Source organism: Cynocephalus volans, chromosome 4, assembly GCF_027409185.1.
Source record: "Cynocephalus volans isolate mCynVol1 chromosome 4, mCynVol1.pri, whole genome shotgun sequence".
Classification (NCBI taxonomy): Eukaryota; Metazoa; Chordata; class Mammalia; order Dermoptera; family Cynocephalidae; genus Cynocephalus; species Cynocephalus volans.
Genome location: NC_084463.1, coordinates 44,113,857 through 44,137,556, shown reverse-complemented (window position 1 = coordinate 44,137,556; position 23,700 = coordinate 44,113,857). Strand labels below are relative to the sequence as shown.

Below are 23,700 nucleotides of genomic sequence, written 5' to 3'. Positions count from 1 at the left end.
GCGCTTCTGGGTGGCTGGCTGCCATGAGCACCTGCCTTGATCCCGGGTCCTCCATGCGTTGGGCTGGGAAGTCCCAGAGTGCCGGCCCCTAGAAAGCAAGATCTTTAAGAGAGGGGGCTTTCCAGCGCCCCAGGTCGACGCTCGCCACAGGAGACGTCCTGGGTGGAAATGCTTCCCGGTGGTAGTGGGAAGGCCTTTGTCCTCAGGATGCCAGTTGTAAGCTGTGCGGAGGACAAGGGCTGCCTCTTTTCCTTCTTTGCAATCTGCAAACATTTATCTAGATCCCATGTTATTTGCAAAACCCACGGCATGCTCTGTCATTTCAGCTACCCCCTCCTCCTCCAATTCTAAAAGCCAAAATGTTCAAACTCACTCTTAAGATGCCTTTAATCTGTCCTTTCTGTAATTTGCAGGGTGCTGCCCCCAGACAGATCTCTCCCTCCCAGTGGGGTCTCCATGTAGCCTGTCTTAGGGAAGCTATTCCAGTATCGACAATAAACACTCTTTTGGGGAAACAAAACAAAACGTATGTGCCATTTCTTTGCCATTGCAATGTGTCATTTGAATTAAAGGTGTGTTTGTGACGATTTTAAAGGGTCCTGGCTTCTTGGCTGGGGTGGGAGGGCAATCCCTTCAGAGAGCTTTTATCCTGGTAGGAAAGAGTGTGCTATCCGGAGCTGCACAAAAATCCAGGATGTTAAAATGTGTTCGTTTCAGGCATTCAGCCATTCATTCAACATATTTACTGAATGGCTTCCAGCAGCAGGCACTGTACTCTAGAGCCATTAAAGAGGGGGAAAGGGGAGTGTTCTTTTTTTTGTTTTAATCTTCTGAACCTTTTAAAATTTCTCTTCCAAGCCATTACTCCCAAGCACAGCTGTCTGTCCATGTGGGTAAGCCAAAGGCCACTGTTTCTTTGCTTGCATCCTTTTTCTTTCTCTCTCCCTCCCCTTTCCTTCCTTCTTTTTCTTTTTCCTTCTCTCTTTCATTCCTTCCTTCTTTCCTACGAGGAAAACCTCAAGTTAACCCTCATTAAAGCACGGTAAGGAAGACTTTATTTAGGGCCATGGCGATATGTGTAAGGACCACAGTAAGGGGATTTTGCAGTGGGAGAGAGAGATTGGGCTCAACTCTGAACACAGCATGGGCAAGTGGAAATATATAACCAAGGAGTAGCGTGCGGGTCAGTGGATGGACAATTACTAAGATGAAACATTAATTAAGGGTCAGGGGGATTCTGGCTAAAGTGACCTAACATGATTCTTCTGAAGAGAGGCCAGGGAGGTGATGAGAAATGATCAGATGTCGAGGGTGGTCCGATATCAAGGGTGGGGGGTTCTTGCTAAACTTACTTCACAAGGTTCTTTGCTAAATCTGGATTTTCCAAAGAAGTGCATAGATGGGCCTAGGAGAAGGTTCAGGAGCCAAACCAAAGTTTGGTCAAAGCAAAGAATCTTTATCATAGTGCATACCCTGAAGGGCTGTTATGAGAACTAAATCGAATTAAGTATTTGTTAAGTGTTACCCAGCTCTAGTGAGCACTCTAGAAATGTTTGTTAAATCAACCACCTATTTTAAAAGAAAACCGATAAAATGCTTAATGCTGAGTATGTCCAGAGCAGCACAGGGAACCCACAGTCTCAAGATGCCCAGTGGACCTCAGACAACAGACTTTTATATAGAGGGTACTGCCGCAACTCACAGGCTTATTCCTTCTACAAGCACGGATGGGGCCTCTGCTAGGTGCCAAGCCCTGTGTTCCACTCCAGAGATCAGAAGTGAAAGCCACATCCTTGCCCTGGGGATGACAGCTTAGTCCCTATTCTGGTGGGACTAGGGGAAAAGCTCCTGCTACATATTTATGTGGTGCAGCTGTCCAGGGCATAGAGGGAGCTCAGCTGAGGCAGTCCCAGCTGCTGGTGGCTGGGTCAGTTCTGAGAAAGAAAGAAGCTAACAGAAATCAGGTACTACATGTGTGCTGGGAATCCTGCCAGCTGCTTCACACACATTAACTTGCAGCAGCCCTGTGAGGTAGACCTTGATATCCTCATTTTACAGATGAGGAAATGGAGGTGCAGAGAAGGTGAGTTACTTGCCCACGGCAGGGAAGATAAATGACCTTCAGACCAGAGCTTCCTAAACTGTAACATGCACATGAAACTTTTCAAAATGCATATTTCGACTCAATCCATTTAGGGTGGGGCCCAAGATCCTGCTTTTCTAAACAACTCTCCAGGTGATGCTGAAATATATAACAACGTATATTTCTATCTTGGGAGTTAATATGATGGAGGAGACAACTTGAGACTGGTGACTTCCAAAAGTCTGTGTTCTGGTGCGTAATTAGGGACCAACAATAGTCCCTACCTCTTAGAATTATTAGGAGACAGACAAGATCATGCATATGAGGTTCTCAGCGTCATGGCTGTCACTTCAAATGGGATTCGTCGGCATTAATAATAACAATATGAAAGACTAGCATGTCATTTGAAACCCACTCAATTCCTCTCTTCAGTTAAAAAGCTTCCCGGCTACTACCTCCAACTTAGTATATATTCAGTACTATTTTCTGCGTTTCCTAACAAACCGTTTGTATTTACCCTTGAATTCTAAAAGGAATGTATCTCATTGATGTCTAGGGAGGAAACACGTGAATGGGAAATAAATGGTTAAAGCAGTTGGAAACTGCCATTCCCACCCCTCTCTTGCTAAATAAGCATCAGCTTCTTGCTAAATAAGCATCAGCTTCCCCTCCCTAGCTGTTGGTGGCAGAAGAAAATGTCCCCACTGCTTTTGCCTCATAGCCAGAGCAGAGAGAGATGCGGGTTTGTGACGGTCTTCATTTCCTTTTCAGCCACGTCCACATACATGAAGACACAAAAATCTGCTCCTGGTTAAAACAAAGGGTTGTAACAAACATGCGCACACTGAGATCCCACGCGGGGCCGGCTTGCTTCCGGATTGGTTGAACTATCCTCCAATAGAAAAGAAGACCCGGCATCTCTTATTTACATAAATTTTTTTGGTTACGGCCGCGGGCATCAGATGCTAGAGATTTGGAGCCTTCATTTGAATATAGAGATGACAAATAACCCTGCCCCGGCTGCATTTCTGTTCGTCTCGGTGCTTTCACTGGCTCGCCTGAGCCTTCCCGCTGGCTCCGTCCCCTAAGAAGGAGTCCAAGAAGACCATCGCCAAGGCGCAGAAGGGCGGCAAGAAGCGCGAGCGTGGTCGCAATGAGAGCTACTCCGCCTACGTGTACAAGGTGCTGAAGCAGGTGCACCCCGATACCGGCATTTCGTCCAAGGCCATGGGCATCATGAACTCCTTCGTCAACGACATTTTCGAGCGCATCGCCAGCGAGGCTTCCCGCCTGGCGCACTACAACAAGCGCTCGACCATCACGTCTCGCGAGGTGCAGACGGCCGTGCGCCTGCTGCTGCCCGGGGAACTGGCCAAGCACGCCGTGTCCGAAGGCACGAAGGCCGTCACCAAGCACACCAGCTCCAAGGGAGGCGACCCCAACGCTCCGACCCCAAAGGCTCTTTTCAGAGCCACTTCCAAGCTCGGAAAGGAGAGTGTCACATGTTCTGTGACTTGCGATTCAATTGGGGTGATTGGGGAAGGTCGACTGTACAGTGGGGGTGCAAGTCGTGAGATAAAACTAGGCTCCTTGTGTATAATGGCACAGTAACTCCCCCCAAGGACTTGCAGGGTTAGGCCACAGGCAGAATTAGGAGACGATGCAACACAGGCGATTCCGCCCGTGCATCCTATCCATAAATATCGTGTCACTGTGACGTCTGCCATGTGCCTGAGGGGCGCGGGTCACCTCCAGGAAGATCTCTAGCCCATCTCCCTGCAGTGTCTCATGGGTGAGGCTGGAGGATCTTTTGGTGAAGCCCTGGGTGTTGTCGCGCTGCTGTGGCGGTGACTCTTGGGACCGGCCTTCACTGACCCTTTCCCTCTCAACTTTGCCACTTAGACACAATCAGCTTCTAGCCAAAATCAAACATTTCACCAGAGTTGTGCTAAGCACCTCTCTATGCCACGTGTTCCTGTTGGAAACAAAACGGCAGGTGCACGGACGCTGGTCTCCACCTTCACCACTCAGCTAAAATATCCCCAATTCCGAGACTCTGGCATTTCATCCCCCACGTGTATTTATGCGTGTGTGTACATATACGTACATGTATCAACGTAAGCCTAGCAAATGGTGAAAATCGGTTTTTGTAAAGCAAATGTAGTGTCTTTTTTTTAAATCCAGTAAATCATAGGCAAAATTTGATGTTCGCTGAATGATGGTAAATTAAGTAACAGCGGGGCATGCAGGCCTAGCTATCTTCCCTCTAAAAAATGTCCAGTACCTGAGGCTTCCCAAGCCAAAGAATCTCTTAGAGCAACCCACTCTCCAAGAGCCCAAATATTGCCTGGGATTTGGATTTGCGACTTGGTTCTCTCTGGCCCTTTAACCATACCACCTCCAGTGACAGCCACGCATTCACCCACAGCTAACCTCTTACACTGTTTCATACAGTAAATTCACTTTCTTGCTTATGAAGTTTCTTTTTAAAGGGACAGTTTATTCCCTCCAAAGTCTTTTTTTTGTTTTTTGGCAGCTGACCCGTGTGGGATCCAAACCCTTGACCTTGATGTTTACAAAGCTGTGCTCTAACCGACTGAACTAACCAGTCGGCTCCTCCTTTTGAATTCTTTGGTTACTCCCTAATAATTAGCAAATTCAACTTGAAATGTCTAGCTGAGGTGGGGGAGGGGCAGTCTCTTCAGTGCCTTTTAGATTCTGTGCGGGCAAAATCCCTCCAGTTTCTTCCAGAACCTTAGTTTTAAGCATCTAGCTTAATTATTTCAGATCCAGACTAAAGGAGCATGTGTATTCTCACATATTTGGCACGGACTGCCTTTATTTAAACTTGTTTAACATTAACACTTGCCTTTTTCTGTTGTGACAGTGTAATTACAGACGTGGATTCTGTATACAATTTCTCTCCATTTTCTTGATTGTAAAATGTCAATAACAGGGGTCCTGTTTTACCTTCTTTGCTTCTCCCTTAATAGATCGTAGGCGATGGAACAGAGACAAATCCCACCCATTTTAGGCCTGGGGCTGCTGATACAGCAAGTAGAGGCAGCTGTTTTTACTTAAAGTTGTGCCAGAGGAGTCAGGACTGAAAACTGTTATCAATGTTTTGGATTATCCACACCTAAATTTATTTTTATAGAATTATACTTGCAAACTATGATATATTCACTTTGTGCCTTGACATCTTTGGTACTAAACAACGCTGTTGCCAACTGCTGACACAATTGGTCACTTTTCTAAACCTATGTTTTAAATGCATGAAGGTAAAGAATTATGTGGCTCTGTGAGAGTAGTTTCATGTTGACTGCAAATGCTGGTTTAGGATATTGAATCCAAATCTATGTTGGTAGGAGGCTGAGGGCTTGATGTTCCAAGTTGGTCACTGCACACCTGTTTCATAGTGGAGAGGACTGGATTTGGTAGTTTTTGAGAGTGTTGACAAGTCCCAATTGCTTTTTTAAATTATTTTTTTTGGCGGCTGGCAGAAGGGGATCCAAACACCTTGACCTTCGTGTCCTAGCCTTGCCCTTCATGTTGTAACATGGTGCTCTAACCAACTGAGCTAACCGGCCAGGCTTACTTACTTTGGATGACGGATCTCTGTTTAATTTTGGATTATAACTAGGAAGGCAGAGAATTCAGAAGAATGGCCATGACAAAATTTCCATTCCTATAAATTTTCTAAATGTTTTTTTCAGAATATATTTTATATTAAGGAAAGAAAATGAAGGAATAGAAATAATTCTGTACACTGCTCGCACTGCAACCACACCGATTCTGTACAAGCCTATGGGTGTGTGAACCACGGAGGCAAGTGGAAAAAAAGATGGGAGGGATGGAAAGAGGGAGGAAGGAAGGTGCCACTATCCATCTATCTCATTAAAAAGGGTCAGTTTTACTAAAATTTTATTTTTTGTTTGATAATTAGGTTTCGATCATTATAAAGTGTGTACTGTCCAGTTGCTTTTTTAAAACATTGAGAGACTGTTACTTAGATGTTTAAATTTCATATTTATTTTTTGTAGAGAAGGGTGATAGATAAAACACTGTTAAACATACAAAATATATATTACATAAGATGAAATTCTGGGGCAGCAAAGGAATGAAAATATGAGATCAAGGAGATGAAAAGAATCATGTAAATATCTATTAAAGAATGATCATAAATTTTATCATTTGATTACACCAGCAAATTGACTTTCCAATAAGTACCTTTAAAAGACTGATGATGTGACAATTGTCTTTTAAAACCTCCTACTTGGGATATGTATCTTTGCAGTTATTTGAACTTATTGATAAAAATATTTTACATGTCAATCTTAAAACGTGTGAAGGTTTCAAAAACTCTCACAGTGGACCCACGCAGGGAGAAGAAAGAAAGAAAAAAAAAAGGCTCGGGAGGACTGATATAGTCACTGTGGTGGTGACGTTTCCTCCCCGAGCCCCGCCCGCCCCGGCCTGGGCCTGCAACCGGCTCCCTTTGCACAGATGATTGGAGGGGAGGGGGAAAAACTATCTCTTATTGAAATTGATTGAATTTTTTAATTGTTGCCGTAGGCGACACAAACTCTCCATACTCGTAATTCTCATAACGGTTCAAAGAAGTAATCCATTAGGAATCCCCTTTTTGTAAATAAGAGCCAAGCCGATCAAAAGGTAAATGATGTCCTTTCCATAACTCTTCGCTGCCCTGAACCAGAATGGCACTCTCCAAATAAATGCCATAAATTTGGGTAAGAAAAGGGTTATTGTGTCACTAACGATTCACAGAAAAAGAAAAAAAAAAAAGAGAGAGACTGAAAAGATAAGTAACATTTGTTCAGGAAAGGGAAATTCTTTTCCTCTTAAATTGACACTCCCCCACCCACCCCCGCAGAAAGAATAAAGCTACCTGCAGCTGGGTCGCTTTCGACTTCGTCCCCCGTGCAGAGTGCTGCGTTGTCACCGCGCTTGCCCTTCCGGTTGCAAATGTTTCGCCTTTGCGGGATCCTGCCAAGCAAACAGCCCCCCAGTACCATCATCGCTTAAAGATGTCTTTTTGGTTCAGGTAGGCATGGAAAGGCCATAAGGAAATACTGAGCCAGACGCCACCGCCAGGGCAGCGCGACAACACCCGGGACCCCCACTAAACTCGTGGTTTAGTGCACGGGGCCTCACTCACGACAGGGAGTGGGACATGGGAGGGTAGGGTGCTACTGAGGGAGGTGACCGCGCCCCTCACCTGCAAGACGCACGCCGCACACAACCGTACCCGGCCCTGGACTGCGTCTACGTGAGCGGGACCCTGGAATGCGCCCTTTAGCTACAGAAGGGCTTCTGGAGCCAAAATCTCCCCGTGTATCTCTTCGTACATTAACGACCCTGGGCGGAGGCAAGAGTTAACACAGTGGCCCTTGCTCGGCTCCCGCCGCTACCACTTCCACCGCAGGTTTCTGCTAAGGAATAGTTGTTTTTTTCCGTTCTGCTCACACACGCGCACACACCCACTCACCCGCGCGCCACGCAGGCCGGACTGCACCCAGCAACTAGAAAATCGCTAGGGTGCATGCAGACACACGCGGTTACGCAACCCCTAGCCGTGTTGGAAACCCTTTCTCGATCGTGTGGGTGGCTCTGAAAAGAGCCTTTGGGGTCGGAGCGTTGGGGTCGCCTCACTTGCAGCTGGTGTACTTGGTGACGGCCTTCGTGCCTTCGGACACGGCGTGCTTGGCCAGCTCCCCGGGCAGCAACAGGCGCACGGCCGTCTGCACCTCGCAAGACGTGATGGTCGAGCGCTTGTTGTAGTGCGCCAGGCGGGAGGCCTCGCTGGCGATGCGCTCGAAAACGTCGTTGACGAAGGAGTTCATGATGCCCATGGCCTTGGACGAAATGCCGATATCGGGGTGCACCTGCTTCAACACCTTGTACACGTAAATGGAGTAGCTCTCTTTGTGGCTGCGTTTACGTTTCTTCCCGTCCTTTTTCTGAACCTTCCTGACGGTCTTTTTAGAGCCCTTCTTGGGAGCAGGAGCTGATTTGGACGGATGAGGCATGACGGCAGACGTCTCCGAACAAAACCAGATTGCACGCCGAGCAACCCTATTTGTACGTCTTGTATTCAAATGATGGATCAGGAATTGCTCACTTCTGATTGGATTAAATGTTGCGTGCGTCATCTCTAGGAAAGGCATATGCAAATTAGGAGACACGGGCTTCCTTTTCTGATTGGCTAGCGCTGCTGTCCAATCGGGAGCTGCCATCTAGCCTACCTCCGGACCATATATAAGGGCTCGCTGGGCCCCGCTGCTGTGTGAGTTGCTACCCCGGTGCTTGGTGTTTTGTTTCTCTGTGTTTGAGTCCAAGATGTCTGGCCGGGGGAAGCAGGGCGGCAAGGCGCGCGCCAAAGCGAAGTCGCGCTTTTCTCCGGCGGGATTGCAGTTCCCTGTGGGCCGCGTGCACCGGCTGCTCCGAAAAGGCAACTATTCGGAGCGCGTGGGCGCCGGCGCGCCAGTCTATCTCGCTGACGTGCTCGAGTATCTGACGGCCAAGATCGTGGAGCTGGCGGGCAACGCTGCGCGCGACAAGAAGACCGCGAATCATCCCGCGCCACCTGCAGTTGGCCGTCCGCAATGACGAGGAGCTCAACAAGCTGCTAGGCCGCGTGACTATCGCACAGGGCGGTGTCCTGCCCAACATCCAGGCCGTGCTGCTCCCCAAGAAGACGGAGAGCCACCACAAGGCCAAAGGCAAGTGAGGCCGGGGGCCCGCACAGGACACCAGAGGCTCTTTTCAGAGCCACCCACTCTTTCTACAAAAGAGCCGCACTGAAGGCGCTGCTATTTATTGCTTAAGAGCCAGTCCCCAAGCGCATATTGATGTGCACAGCAGCGGTAGGAGAGAGTGCGCACGGGTACCGGGCGTCTAGGCAGAGCGGGACACGCACGCTCGCGAGGTGGGCAGCGGGTTCTGTGTGCGGCAGGCTGTACTCGCCCGATCGGCGGCCGCCCCTTTTGACTCCTACCCCATAGCGTCTGGTGGGGGCTTAATCTTGCCGTTCTTGAAGGCATCTTCATGGTTGCTAGTGGCAAGTCACCTTGGATTACAGGAAGCTCTCCATCTGGACATCACCGAATATGTCTTACTCCAGAGACAATTGGATCAACTCATATGCTGTCAAAAATATTTCTCATCTTTTAAGAATTTGTCGTTTGGCTTTCTGATAGGTAAAACTTGGTATTTCTATTAAAAATGAGTGCGTGAGTGAGTTTGTCGAATTTTAACATGTCCACAGGAGTTAAGATTTAATTGATTTGGGAATTCTAAAGGTGTCGGAAAGGGTTTGTTGGCTGCAGATGTGTTCAATACTTGAACCAAATTATTAGGTTTTAAAAGGAAGTGTAAACGTTTCAAGGAGACTCAATTGTGAATGGGATAATTTTGTAATTTTATTTTACTTTTTTTTTGGCAGCTGGCCCGTAGGGGACCTGAAACTGTGACCCTGGTGTTACCAGCACCATGCTTTTTCAAGTGAGCTAACCGGCCAGCTCTGGATATTTAAAGGAAGTTAATATGTTTAATTTGGGTTGGTCACTCATCAAAGATCCCATTAAATTAATTGCTAAAATCAGAACAAAATAATATGTATGGTGAGTTTGATAAGGAAAACTAGGTTCGCAAGTTCAGGAACTTTAAAATGATTATTTTTAGAGTCAGGTTAAGAAATATACGAATATATGTGGATTTTTGAGAAGACGACTGTTCCTGAACTCCACATTCCGTTATGAAGGAGGGGTTAGAGTTCCAGAGACACTCCAGGCAAAGTCAACCTAGAAATGGCCATGTTCATAGCACCTACTCATGGGGAGAAGGGATTAAATGAGTTAATCCATGATTATCCCTTTTTTAAAATGCCTGCCATAAAGTCAGAGGTCAGTGTTACCCTTTTCCTGTTATTATAATCTCTACTGTTTTCATTAGTTTTCTTTATTACGACAGAACAGTAAGACGATTTTAGAATATTATATAATATGTATTTATCTCACTAAAATTGGGTCTACCCAAACCAGGCCTCCCCAGACACCATCTGGAACTAGTCACAAATCTGCTTGTCTTTAGAAAATATCCAAGTGCACCTATTTGCCTCTAAAATTGATAAGCAACTGCTCCTCTAACAGTGAGGATCAAAACAAAAGGATATTCATGGAAAGTGTATGTAGGTAGTGCAACAAACAAACAGGCACCGTTTCAGTAAAACAAAACCACAAGGACTGGCCAAGAGAGTGTTAACAGCTTTCCAGATCCATCCATTGTGTTTCTCGGGAGAGCCTTCAATTCTAGCTGAAATTTGTCCTTATGTGTTTATAGCTATGTAAGACTTTGTATCTCTTTCAAGCCCTTCAAGTGGTTATTAGGAAGAAAGTTTTTTCAGGGGCTGAGGGCTTAGGTGTTTGAGATACCTGTGGATTTCCGGATTTTAAAGAAATTATTCAAATGGGGTGTAAAGAGGGAGGCAGTATGGTGAGAGGTCCACTCAGAGTAGCACTTTGTCACCCCTAAGACTGAGCTGTCCAATACTCAGGAACAAGCTACGGGTTATTTGCTTTTCAATTAATTAAAATTTAATGCAAAGTTGTAGTTTCTAAGTTATCCTAGCCACACAAGGCCAGTGGATACCATATTAGACAGCATAGAGAGAGAACGTTTCCATGCATCGCAGAAAGTTCAACTGGACAGCTCTGGTTTTGAAGTCTGATCATCTATCAGGTTATCAGGCTCAGAAACGTAAAATACCATGAGTTGCCTCTGTCTGTAAGAGCTTATCAGACTGATGCAAGAAGAAGAAAGCACTGTATGGCCCCACAATTCTACTCCTAGGTATGTACCCAAGAGAAATGAAAATATAAATTCACGTAAAAACTTGTCCACAAATGCTTGTAGCAGCCTTATTCGTAATATCCCAAAGGTGGACACAACTCAAATGCTCATCAACTGATGGATGGACAAATTGTGGTCTGTCCATACGATAGAACATTATTTAGTTGTTAAAAAGAAATGAAGCACTGGCTCATGCTATGACATGATGAACTTTGAAAATATTATGTTTATAATCTTGTGTCTGGAAATAAGTCAGACACAAAAGGCTACATATTGTATGGTTTCCTTTATATAAAATGTTCAGAATAGGCAAATCCAGAGACAGAAAGAAGATTTGTGGTTTCCAGGGGCTGGAGCAGGGACAAAAAATGGGTAGTGACTGCTTCTAAATGGGTACAGGGTTTCCTTGTAGGGTGATGAGAATGTTTTGAAACTAGAGGTGGTGATTGCACAACATTGTAGATGTACGAACTGCCCCTGAACTGTTCACTTTTAAATGGTTCTTTTTAAAGTTCAAGGGAAGGGCTGGCTAATTAGAGCAGGTGTTATAACATCAAGGTCAAGGGTTTGGATCCCCTTACTGGCCAGCCGACTAAAAATGAAATAAAGTGGTTTATTTTATGTCACATAATTTTACCTCAATTAAAAAAAAGAATCTGAACTTAGTAAATGAACGTGTTCCAAGTAATAAGAATCAGGAGAAGAAAAGGCAGAGATCAAGGAAGCCTATGTTCTGAGAGGGGTCAGAGACAGGGTAGACCAGATCCCTGGGGGAAAGAGGAGCAATCTAGTAATTTCCAGGACACCACTGTCCTACCTTGGACATAATAAGTCGGAGCTGGCGCTGTCCTTGGTATGGAAGCAGCGATCACTAGGAGACCACATGGGAAGAGGGACGTCGAGCCACTCTAGGTGGCTGCAGTGTCTCGCTCCGGACATGGCTGTGGGCAGCTGACCTCTGCAAGGCTCTACCCACCATCTGTGTCATGAGGGAGCACAGTGGCTTTTCCCTGGCCAGCTGTGTCACTGGCACATGGGTGCCTTCACCAGGAGTATCTCGGTCACTCTCCACAGGTCCTTGAGGTTGAGCATTTTATCAAGGAAGATGATAAAAGGGGGATCAGGTCTCAGAGGACGAACGCAGCTTGAGCTGGCCTGGGAAACATCCCCCAAAATAGTCTTCGTGATTTTGCTGAATTCTCAGTTTGGGTTTGCTGTGTCCACATCCCTCTCCTCCCCCATCCTGGGCCTGGGTCTGTCTCCAGGGCCCCTGCCTTGTACCTTTAGTTTCTCTCTCTAGGTCAGTTCTCACAGGTTACAATGCACCAACATGGTTAAGAATCACTCTGTTTTTTCAAAAATTGACCACCCTGCTCCCCGCAATTTGTTCCCCTTAGACTCTGGGTTAAAGTGTCAGGTTAGCAGAGGAATGATATGGCTCCTTCAGGAGAACACATCTGGGTGCCCTGTGCCGACTCCTGTTGGATTCGCATGTGCTGAGCTTGTTGGCCCCACGTGTGCTTCTAACTCCTGTCCCACAGCGTCCCAGCACTGGTCCTCAGAGTCAGCATGCCCCGAGGAGCTTCTGGTTTCCTGCACGTCGCTCACCAAGCCTCAGGCCTCAGTGGCCAAGTGGGATGCTGGCTGGCTCAGCAAATGCCCGAAAGCCGCATCCATTCAGGCCTCCACCACATCCTTTCCCTCCAGGTCAGCTCCATCCCACCACCTGGCTCCTGCTGCTTCTGTGCAAGTGGCTGGGGACACCAGGTCTGCAGTGCTGCACAGCTTCATGACATTGCAGCTGGCAGCCAACCCTCCTGGACTGCCTCCAGGCCGTCCCCAGCGCCTGGTGGACTCTCGCCTCAGCTCACCCTTGGGCCTCTACTTGTCACCTGCTGGCTAGTCCCTTCCAGTTCTCTCCTGGGAAATAACACATCAGCCCAAATGTCATGCCGTGTGCCCATGGGGCAGCAGCTGGTTGCTAGACAGCAGGCGGTTGGTGAACAAGCTAAAGCAGGCTCATGGAGTTTGCCGCCCACTGGTGGCCAGCTAGGGGCTCAGTGGTGAGCCCATGGACCCTTGAGGCCCCACCTGGAAGTGAGACACTGTCCCCACCGCTGAGCTCAGTGCATGGAGGGACAGCCTCCACTTCCTGATGAGAGGAGCCGCAAGGCCATGCTTGCTGGGTGGGAGGAATCCCTACCATGGCTGTCACCCAGCACAGGATCTGGTGGCTCCCCCCTGAGCTTTCCTCTTCTCTCTTGATCCCAACCACACCATGGCTTCAGTGAGTCCCAAACACTGTCGACAGCAGACGTCTTCCCAGCTCCCCATGCTCACATGCACCTGCTTGATATTTCTACCAGCTAGGGTGGCCTGACTTCACTCTGCATCAGAATCACGTGAGGGTTTTCATTCTTCACCCGCACCCCCACATCCATACCTCCCCCAGTCTTCTCCAGCCAGCAAATGGTTCTGCCGTCCTCCAGTTACTCAATTAAGCAACACAGACCAATAAAAGCTGCCTGTCTTACTCCATTTGGGCTGTTACCACAAACTATCATAGACTGGGTGATTTATAAACAGAATTTATTGTGCACAATTCTGGAGGCAGAAAGTTCAAGATCAAGGCATAGCAGATTTGGTGTGAGGGAGCTCTCTGGAGTCCCTTTGATAAGGGCACCAATTCCACTCATGAGGCTCCACCCTCATGACTTAACTCCCAAAGGCCCCACCTCTTAATACCATTTCAGCATATGAACTAAAGCAGGAACATAAACATTCAGATCACAGCCATGCCATCTATTCACTTTTTTCCTTCCTTACCAACATGGAGACCATCCCAAATGTTAACTTTGAAACATCGGGGATGCGTGTACTTCTCTCCATCTCAGCTGCTACCACCCTAGTCTTGGATACCACCCATAGTGGGCTGAAGGACGGCCTCAAAAAAATATGTCCATGTTTTAATCCCTGGAACTTGTGAATGTGACGTTATTTGGAAAAAGGGTCTTTGTAAATGTAATTCAGTTAAGGTGCTTGAGATGAGGAAACTGTCCTGGATTACCAAGGTGGGCCCTAAATCCAATGACAAGTGTCTTTATAATAGACACAAGCAGAGGAGAGATGGCCCGTGATCACAGACACTGAGATTGGAGTGATGCAGCCACAAGCCCAGGAATGTCTGGGGCCACTAGGACCCAGAAGAGGCAAGGAAAGATCCTCCCCTAGAACCTTCAGAGAGAGCACAGCCCCCATTGATTTTAGACTTCTGACCTCCAGAACTGTGAGAGAATAAATTACTTTTGTTTTAGGCCACCCAGTTGGTGGTAATTTGTTCCAGCAGCCACAGGAAACTAATACACTCCCATTTTCTTACCTTGACTACTTCAGTAGACTCCCTGCTAATCTTCTAAAATTTAATCGTTCCCCTACTTTCCACTACCCACACTTACAACATAAATGATATTTGTAAATACTTAATTCCCCTGCTTGATGATAAAATCTACCTAAAACCAATCAATGGAATTCACTCTATCAATAGGCTAAAGAGAAAAATCATATAATTAACTTATGCATTTGACAAAAAGCATCTGATAAAATTCAACAGCCCTTCATGATTAAAAAAATTTTTTTAAATTAAAAATAATAACAGGCTGGCTAGTTAGCTCAGTTGGTTAGAATGTGGTAAAAATAACATCAGGGTCTCGGGTTCAATCCCCATACCAGCCAGCAAAAAACAAAAATAAAAATCCAAATAACAAAAAAACCTCTCAGAAAGTTAGAATAGAGAACTCCCTCAACTTGATAAAGAGCATCTACAAGAAATCTACAACTAACAACATAATTAATGGTGAAAGACTGCTTTTCCTCTATTGGGACTGAGGAAAGAATGCCTGTCTCACCACTCACTCAACATAGTTTTAAAAGCTCCAGCCAGTGAGCAATAAGGAACAGAAAAGAAAAAGAAGTAAAAAAAAAGCATACAGATTGGAATGGAAAAAATAAAACCTTCTATTTTCAGATGACATGATTGTGTACATTGAAAATCCCAAAGAATCTACAAAACAACTCCTAGAACTAATAAGTGAAGTCAGCAAGGTTGTAGAATACAAGATCAACCCAAAGTCATTTGCATTCCTGCACGTAATCAATGAACATGAGAAAACTCAAATGAAAAACACAATACTACTTAAAATCATTCCAAAGAAAGTGAAACACTTAGCATAGATCTAACAAAACATGTACAGGACATGTATGCTGAAAATTACAAAACATTGATGAAAGAAGCCAAAGAAGATCTAATTAAATGGAGAAATATACTAGGTTTACGGATTAGACAACAACACATAGCAGATACCAATTCTACACAAACTGATCTATAGATTTAACATAATTCCTATTGAGGTAGGAGGTGCTCAGATTCCTTGGGTTTGGGTTACAAGACACACCTCTGGGTTTCAATCCACTTCCCAAGGTCTCAGGCTCCTCTTCTAGGCCCTCCCCTGGAGGAGAGTTACTGTTGCTTGTTGGACCCATTTCCATCACCAACAAGGGGAGATTGAGACCACAAGGGGTGGACTTATGCAAATCAAGTAGCTGAGCAGGCTGGGTAAGAGGAATTTATACAGGCTTATACAACCCCAGTGACCGAGCATGCTCAGTGTAAGGAAGTTTATCCTTTGAATGACCTTCCACTAGAGGTGCTAAAGAGCACAGACTATTCTTGAATATGTTCAGTGCATGTGATAGAATTTGACCAATGAACATGCTCTGAAAGAAGACCACTCTGCCTGTGCTGGACTAGGTTACATAACTGGGAAACACCCCCTTAGTTGAATATTCATTAGATAGCTTGAATATGAATTAGATAGTGAAACCATAAAAGTGGGATTCCAGCAGGAGGCAAGGCTGCTGCTCACTCTCTCTGGGGCCAGCCCACATTCTGCCTGTCGAGTGTGTATTTCTTTCTTTTTATATCACTCATGCCTTTAGCAGGCTGTTGTTCATTCTAGAGCCAGCCTGCGCTTTGTGCATGTGTATTTCTTACTTTTGTATTAAACTTAGTGTGGGCCCTGCTCAGTCTCGGGAGGTAGGCCACACTTTCTCTGTGAAATCTGCATGTCTTATGTATTATATTAAACCTGTTCTCACTTTCTACCATGTCTATACTCTTGAATTCTTTCCTTTGGCAGAGTCAAGAACCTGGTAAGAGGATGGGGTAGATTAAGGCCAGCTATTGGGCCTCCCCAGACCCTTTCTCCAGCATCACTATCACAAACCCAGCAAGGTCTTTTTGTAGGTATAAACAAACTTCTTCTGAAATTTCTATGGAAAGACGCAGGCCCTACAATAGCTAAAACAATCGTTATTAAGAAGAATAAGGTGGGAAGAATCACTCTACCTGATGTTATGGCTACAAAAATCAAGACAGTATGGTATCAACAGAGGGACAGACACATAGATCAATGGAGCAGAATGAATAACCCAGAAAGAGTTCCACTCAATGTACACAACTGATCCTTTTTTATAAAGATACAAAATAATTCAGTGGAGGATGCACAGCCTTTTCAATAAATGGTGCTGGAGTATGTGGACATTCACAAAGGGGAAAAAATGAACCTCAACCTAAACCTCACGCCTGATCAAAAATTAACTCACAATGGACCTCAGACTTAAATGGAAAATGTAAAACTACAAAACCTGTAGGAAAAAATACAGAAAAAATCAGAGTCTAGAGCTAGGCAAAGAGTTCTTAGACTTGACACCAAAAGGATGATCCATGAAAGGAAACACTGATAATTTGGACCTCATCAACATTAAAAACTTTCATTCTGAAAAGCCTAGGTGAAGAGAATGAAAAGACTTGCTGCAGACTGGAAGAAGATATTTGCAAACCAAATATCTGATGAAAGTCAAGAAACTAGAACATGTAAGGAAACTCAGCACCCCACAGTAAAAAAAAACCCTTGGTTTTAGAACAGGCTGAGCCTTCTCACTTCCTCACGCCATGAAGGCCCCACATCAGTAGGATGGATGAGTCTCCTAAGATGAGGTAAGCACAGAAAAGTAGTGGCTGGCCTGTTGGCTCAAGCACAGTGTTACAGCTCCAGGGTCCAAAGGGTCAAGGGTTCAAATCCCCATACCAGCCAGCCACCAAAAACGAGTTGTGAGTAGGTCCTGGGCCCTAAAGGGAAGAGAGCCTGGGAGTATTCAGCCAGGCAGTGAATAAACAGAAGGCATCTGGGCACTAATTCTGATGATTGTTAGAGTACACAGGAGACACTTAACATGCAGGGTTACTAAATATGTGAGAGAGAGGCACTTAATATTTATGATCACAAAATATGCCAAAGCACTAATTATTCACGATAACTAAATAAACAAGATGAGCTAGGCATACATGAGTACTAAATAAACCAGAGGAACTAAATATTCAGGGTCACAAAGTATACGAGAGGCACTAAATATTTATGATCACTAAGTATACGAGAGGCACTAAATATCAGCATAACACTAAGTATACCAGAGGCACTGAATATTCCCGGTATACTCAACAGGCATGACACATCTGAGGCACTCAATACCCATATTTATCAACATCCACTAAATTCCACTACCTGCTGGGGACACCCATGCAGGCCCACCTGTCCTCGTGTGGCCGCACCTGCCTCCAGGCTGCGTCTGCTCACACCTGAGCCCTGGCCCTCCTAACCACACTATCCGTGGAAAAGGCTGATGGCAGAGCGTCAGCACCTATGACCACCGGCGCCCAAGGTCAGGTGGGCGGCTTTTCCTCCCCACCGATGCCTTCCCTAAATGAGTCAACTTACCTCATCCCTTTCCCCTTGCTTTTCGACGTGTGTTTCTGATTGATTTAATAAACTCTATGATTTGAACTTTTTAACATGGTCTATGAGCCTTTCTGCTGCAGGACCTGTAGCCTCAAAGTGAGTTCCCATGGGTCCCCAGCACCAGCAGGGGGGGATACCCCAAGGCAAGTGAGCCTGGGCATGTTACCTTCCGTCGAATTGTGGATATGTGGGTGACTCCTGTCTCCCCAACAGCGAGGTCACTTCTCCGAGGGCAGGAGCAACCTTGCCTGGCTTGAGTCCCGAGGACACCTGCGCTCTTGGAACTGCATGTCCGCGACAGCGCCCATCCAGAGTATCGACACCTCGCATCTGAGGAGGATGAATGCTGTGGGGCGCTTGTGGATGACAGACTCGCCCCCCACATATTTTTAAAACTGTCACGTTTCTGGCCTGAGGAGATTTACTTATACAGTTTCAAAGCCCTTGACGGCGAACCACCTCAGGTCACTTCGCAGAAACCTTCCAGGGGCTGAGCATGGCTCTGCAAGGAAAAGCCCCAGTCTTTTCTTTTTATTGTTAAGACTGCTTTTTTGATGTATTTTTACTTTTTCCCACCTTTACTCAGGTATAATTGACAATTAAAATTTGTATATATTTAAGGTGTACAATGTGATGTTTTCATATAATTATGAAATGATACCCCAATCAAGTTAATACACCCATCAATGCACATAGCTACGTGAGTGGTGAGAACACTTAACACCTACCCGCTCAGCAAATTTTAAGTACACAATATATTATTGATGACTATAGTCACCATGCTGTACATCTGCAGAACTGGTCCGTCGTTAACTGAGAGTCTGTGCCCTTTGACCAACATCGCCCCACTCCCACCCCCCACCCGCAGCCCCTGGCAACCACCCGTCTACTCACTGAATTTGACTTTTTTTAGATCTCGCATATAAATGAGATCATGTCCTCGCCAGCTGCAAAATAAATAAATAAATAAATAAATAAATAAATAAAATAAGATCATGCAGTATTTGTCTTTCTTTGTCTGGCTCATTTTACTTAGTATAATGTCCTTTAGATTCATTTATATTGCCCGAAATGGCAGGATTTCTTTTTTTTTAATGGCTGAATAATATTCATTTTTATGTTACAATGTATAATAATAATAATAATAATAATAATAATAATAATAATAATAATAATAATAATAATAATAAAAAACCACATTTCCTTTATCTGTTCATCCATCGACAGACACTTAGGTTGATTCCATATATTGCTATTGTGAATAAGGCTGCAATGAACATGGAAGCACAGATATCTCTTCCAGATAGTGATTTTATCTCCTTTGGGTATATACCCAGAGACGGGATTGCTGGATCAACAAAGTTAAAAGCAACCTATGGGATGGGAGGAATATTTGCAAACTATACATCTGATAAGGAGTTAATATCCAAAAAATATAGGGAACTCTTATAACTCAATAGCAAAATAAATAAATTAATAAAATAACCCAATTAAAAAATGGGCAGTTATAACACCAAGGTCAAGTGCTCGGATTCCCATACCAGCCAGCTGCCAAAAACAAACAAAAAAAAAAAAAAAAACGGAGGCCGGGGGGTGGGGTGGGCAGAGGACCTGAACAGACGTTTCTCCAAAGACAGCAGGTATATGACAAAACGTTCAACATCACCAATCATCAAGGAAATGCAAATCAGAACCATAGTGAAATATCTCCGCTCTCCTTAGGGTGACTGTGGTCAAAAGACAAGAGATAAGTGCTGGCGAGGGTGTGGAGAAGAGGCAACCCTTGCACACTGTTCGTGGGAAGGTGAATTAGTACAGCCATTGAGGAAAAGGGTGCACATTCCTCAGAGAGCGAAGCAAGCCCCAGTCTTTCTGCTGGGCTGTGAGTTCCTCCCTTCCCGTTTCCTCGGACCAGGTCTCCTCCCACCGCCAGCTCCTTCTGTCCTGTGCGGGCGCCCACCGCGAGGGCCTTGCGGCTCTTCCTGCCAGTTTCCGCTCTGATCTCCACCGTGGGGCGCCACCACGGGCTTATAGGGCCCTGTTTCTGCTTAGCGTGCAAACCTCTGCGACGCGGCGCCCCCAGCTCACGTGCACGGTCACCGCCCGCCCCACTGGAATGTAGGCTCCAGGAGGCGCGTTCTTGTCTGACGTGCGTGCGAAGAGCTCTGCCTGGCAGTTAAGATGCTCAACGGAGATTCGATGATTTTTTTTTTTTTTTTTTTTTTTTTTTAAGCAAAGGACTCTTCTCCCTCTAGACAGTGGAGGGAGAGAAGGAATTAAATTGAGCTCCAGTGGCAAAACAGCCAAAGAGAGGAGGGTGGCCCTGTCCCACCGCCGCACCGGATCCTTTCCCACCAGAGTCAGACGAGCACACTCCGGTTTGGGCTGAGAGAAAGTTTCCAAGAAAAGAAAATTAGGAACCCAAGTATGAGGGTGCGACCCCCACCCCATCCCCCACTGGCTCTGAGATGCAACAAATCCACTGCAAAGGGACTTTGAAGGCGCGGCCTCCTCAGGGTCCCCAGAGGCTATCGGGGAGAAAGCGCACGCTGTTCGGCTGAAAGGTAAAAAGAGATTGAAGTTTCGTGTCACTCGGAGCCCGTGACGCCATTTCCGGCCCACTGCCTGGGGCCGCAGCCTCCGCACCGGCCTCGCGCATCCTGCCGAGCCGTCGTGGTCGGGCTCGGTCTTGGGGACCTGCGCGATGGGGCGCCCCAGCGCACGGGCGGCGGTGTGCCAGGGTGCCCGGCCGCAGGGGTGCGGGGATCCAAGGCTGCAGGAGCGCAGGAGCGCAGCGCACGGGCGGCGGTGTGCCAGGGTGCCCGGCCGCAGGGGCGCGGGGATCCAAGGCTGCAGGAGCGCAGGAGCGCAGCGCACGGGCTTTGGCGCGCGCCACCCGGAGGGTCGGGAGACCGGTGGTGCTGCCGGCTCCGGATTCCAGCGCTAGGCAGTCCGGACTCATTGCGAGAAACGCCGAAGGACGTTTCCCTGCGGGTGGATTCAAAGGCTCGGCCACGTTGGTTGCGGGCTCCTGGTGCCGACCGCCGCTCCTGCTGCGGCTCCGCATCTCGGGCGCTCTCCTGGCTTCACACGCTTCACGTCACCGATTTCTCGCGGGATTGCGGGTTCCCCAGATGTAAGGGCTGCGGTTCGCTCCTCCTGAAAGTCGACTTTTTTCTCTAACCGGGTGGTCCCAAAAGCCCGCGCTAGGGGGTGGCGCGTTACAGGCCGCCTTTGTTCCCGGGCGCACACGGATGGAAAGAGCCCAGGTCCGCCAGCCTCAGCGCGCACCCGGCCCAGCCTGGCTTTCCCCACGCGCCTTCCCACGGTCACTTGCCCTGGCGCTGTTGGGCTTTCAGGGTTTTGTTCACTCTCTCCTGCTTAGACAGACAGACACACGTCCATCTCTAAACTTTATAAATAGGCATATGCTTTAAAAAACCCAAAACACCCCTATGCATCAACGCGTTCCTTTTTACCAAATCAATAAAAATTCAACACAATCTTATTTCCGTCCTTTTCTTGTCTTATGATCGGAATTCCGTACGTTAACTCTTCTTTTATAGACTAAGCATGTTCTGATTAACCGTTTTTATTCGTGGCGTTTGATCCTCAAATGATCACGCTGTGGCCCTTGGGAGATGTTTTAAAATGTCTCTTTTGTCCTTTTAGGACAGCCCCTAAAATTGTTGAAAGCCTCTTTGCTTTCTGATAGCAAAAAAACTATTTCAGATCTATCATGGGATTTCGGTTTTTGTTCGTGTTTTGACTCAAGACGTGGATTAAACTACGTTTCATGGAGTTTGTGTTGCTCTTAAGGAAAATTAGTATTATAGACTAAATTGAAGAGCTGAGTGTCCATAGAGGGTGAGGGTAGGGGGAGAAAGTGCAACTTCTGTTTTGCCTGTGATTTTTTATAAGTGAATGAACAGCTGTTCCTGATTCTCGTGTTTACTGTGCTCCCTTTTAATGGTCATGTACGTGTCTATCCTGTGGACATATATCGATCTTTGAAGTCATTGTGATAATTAGTACGGCCATTATGGGAAACTGCAGAGAGGTTTCTCAAAAACTAAAAATAGAACTACCACATGATCCAGCAATCCCACTATTGGGTATATGCCCAAAGGAAATGAAATCTGTATGTTGAAGAGATATCTGCACGCCCATGTTTATTGCAGCACTGTTCACAATAGCCAAGATATGGAACCAACCTAAGCGTCCACTGAACAGGTAAAGAAAATATGGTGTATTTGCAGAATGGAATACTACTCAGCCACAAAAAAGAATGAAATCTTGTCATTTGTGACAACACAGATGGGCCTGAAGGACACTATGTTAAGTGAAATAATTCAGTCACAGAAGGACAAATATGGCATGATCTCCCTTATATACAGAATCTAAACAACTTGAACTCATAAAAGCAGAGAGTAGAGTGGTGATTACCAGGGGTTGGGGGTTGGGGGAAGGAGATGCTGGTCAAAGGATACAGAGTTTCAGTTATGCAGGATGAATGAGTTCTAGACATCTACTGTACAACATAACCATAGTTAATAACAATGTGTGGTCATGTATTGAAAATTGCTAAGAGTGGATTTTAAATGTTCTCATCACGCAAATATGTGAAGTAATGAATATGTTAGTTAGCTCGATTTAGCCATTCCACAATCTTCACATATTTCAAAACATCATGTTGTGCATCATAGATATATAGAATTTTTATGTCAATTAAAAAATAAAAATAAAAGAAGGAAAAAAAGTCATTCTGATCATTGACAGTCCTTCCATGACAATTTTGATGCCTTTGATCCTTAAGTGAGAACATTTGTCTCAGTCTGTTTGGGTTGCCATAACAAACATACCATAGACTGGGGGGCTCAAACCACAGACATTTACTTCTCACAGTTCTGGCAGCTGGAAGTCCGAGATCAGGGTGCCAGCAGTGTCAGGGTCTGGTGAGGTCCCTCTTCCAGTTGCAGACTGCTGACTTCTTCTGGCAACCTCATACGGCAGAGAGAGAGATAGGCAGTTTTCTGGGGACCCTTTTATAAGGGCACTAATCCTTTTATAAGGGCGCCACATCTATGATCTAATCAACTCCCAAAGGCCCCACTGCCTAATCCCATCACGCTGGGGGTTAGGATTCAACAAATAAATGGGGAGGGGGGCATACAGGCTCAGTCCATAGCAACATTGCAAACACAAAGAAAAAACATTTCTAAAAGCAGATGCTCAGTTCAACCTAGTGGTTCTGGTGAATCGTGCACACTTGCTGTAACAAACTGTTCGAGGGAAAGAACATGTTAGAGTTATTTTATAAAAAATACTGTGACTTTGGCATGGTTGCTGCTGTTTGGGGGGCTCAGGGTCCTAATGGTTGTGCTATCTGCATTTCTTCACATAAACACAGGGCAACTGGACTATGTTCGATGTTAATTGGCATATCTACAAATAGGCAACTGATCTGTGTACCCCTGATTTTGAGATCTGCATCACGCACTATTGTCCACAGATTCCTGGCTGTTTTGTCCTCCATTTGGTTTTACCCAACAAGAATCAACATGAGGTAGAACCGTGATTCTTGGGCACCACTGATTATATGAATATTTCTTTTTTTCACATAACTCATATGTGGCCTTTCTCTTTGGCAAAGCCAGATAGCCTATGTGCATATGCATGTGTGTATGTGTGTGGGTTTTCCATCTGGATCACCGCATTTAGCAATACAAATTTAAGAAAGGTCACCCGTCTGCTCTTTCCTTCTCTTCATTTTTGATCATGGTGGGAGATGGGTTTGCCCCACATTCCACATTCCACCTCCCAAATCACGTTTCAGGACTGGTCTACTTGGAGTTTAGCAAATATCCCCCAACTGTGCACCCCATTTCTCAC

General features: G+C 45.9%; 1 protein-coding gene and 3 pseudogenes across 1 annotated transcript; 3 read left to right on the top strand and 1 right to left on the bottom strand.

The window, feature by feature from the left end:
- The window catches only part of LOC134376077 (E3 ubiquitin-protein ligase TRIM17-like), a 640,782-nt pseudogene that overhangs the window by 466,235 nt on the left and 150,847 nt on the right, over positions 1-23,700 (top strand).
- Positions 1,067-7,129, top strand: LOC134374963 (histone H2B type 3-B-like; annotated as a pseudogene).
- On the bottom strand, positions 7,753-8,133 carry LOC134374837 (histone H2B type 1-B-like). Its single transcript, XM_063092862.1, has one exon. It carries the CDS (start codon positions 8,131-8,133, stop codon positions 7,753-7,755), a length of 381 nt encoding a protein of 126 aa, XP_062948932.1.
- LOC134374823 (histone H2A type 3-like) lies at positions 8,444-8,834 on the top strand (annotated as a pseudogene).

Coding starts and splice junctions, on each gene's coding strand:
- LOC134374837 (XM_063092862.1), bottom strand. CDS start 8,133: ATGCCTCATCCGTCCAAATCAGCTCCTGCTCCCAAGAAGGGCTCTAAA.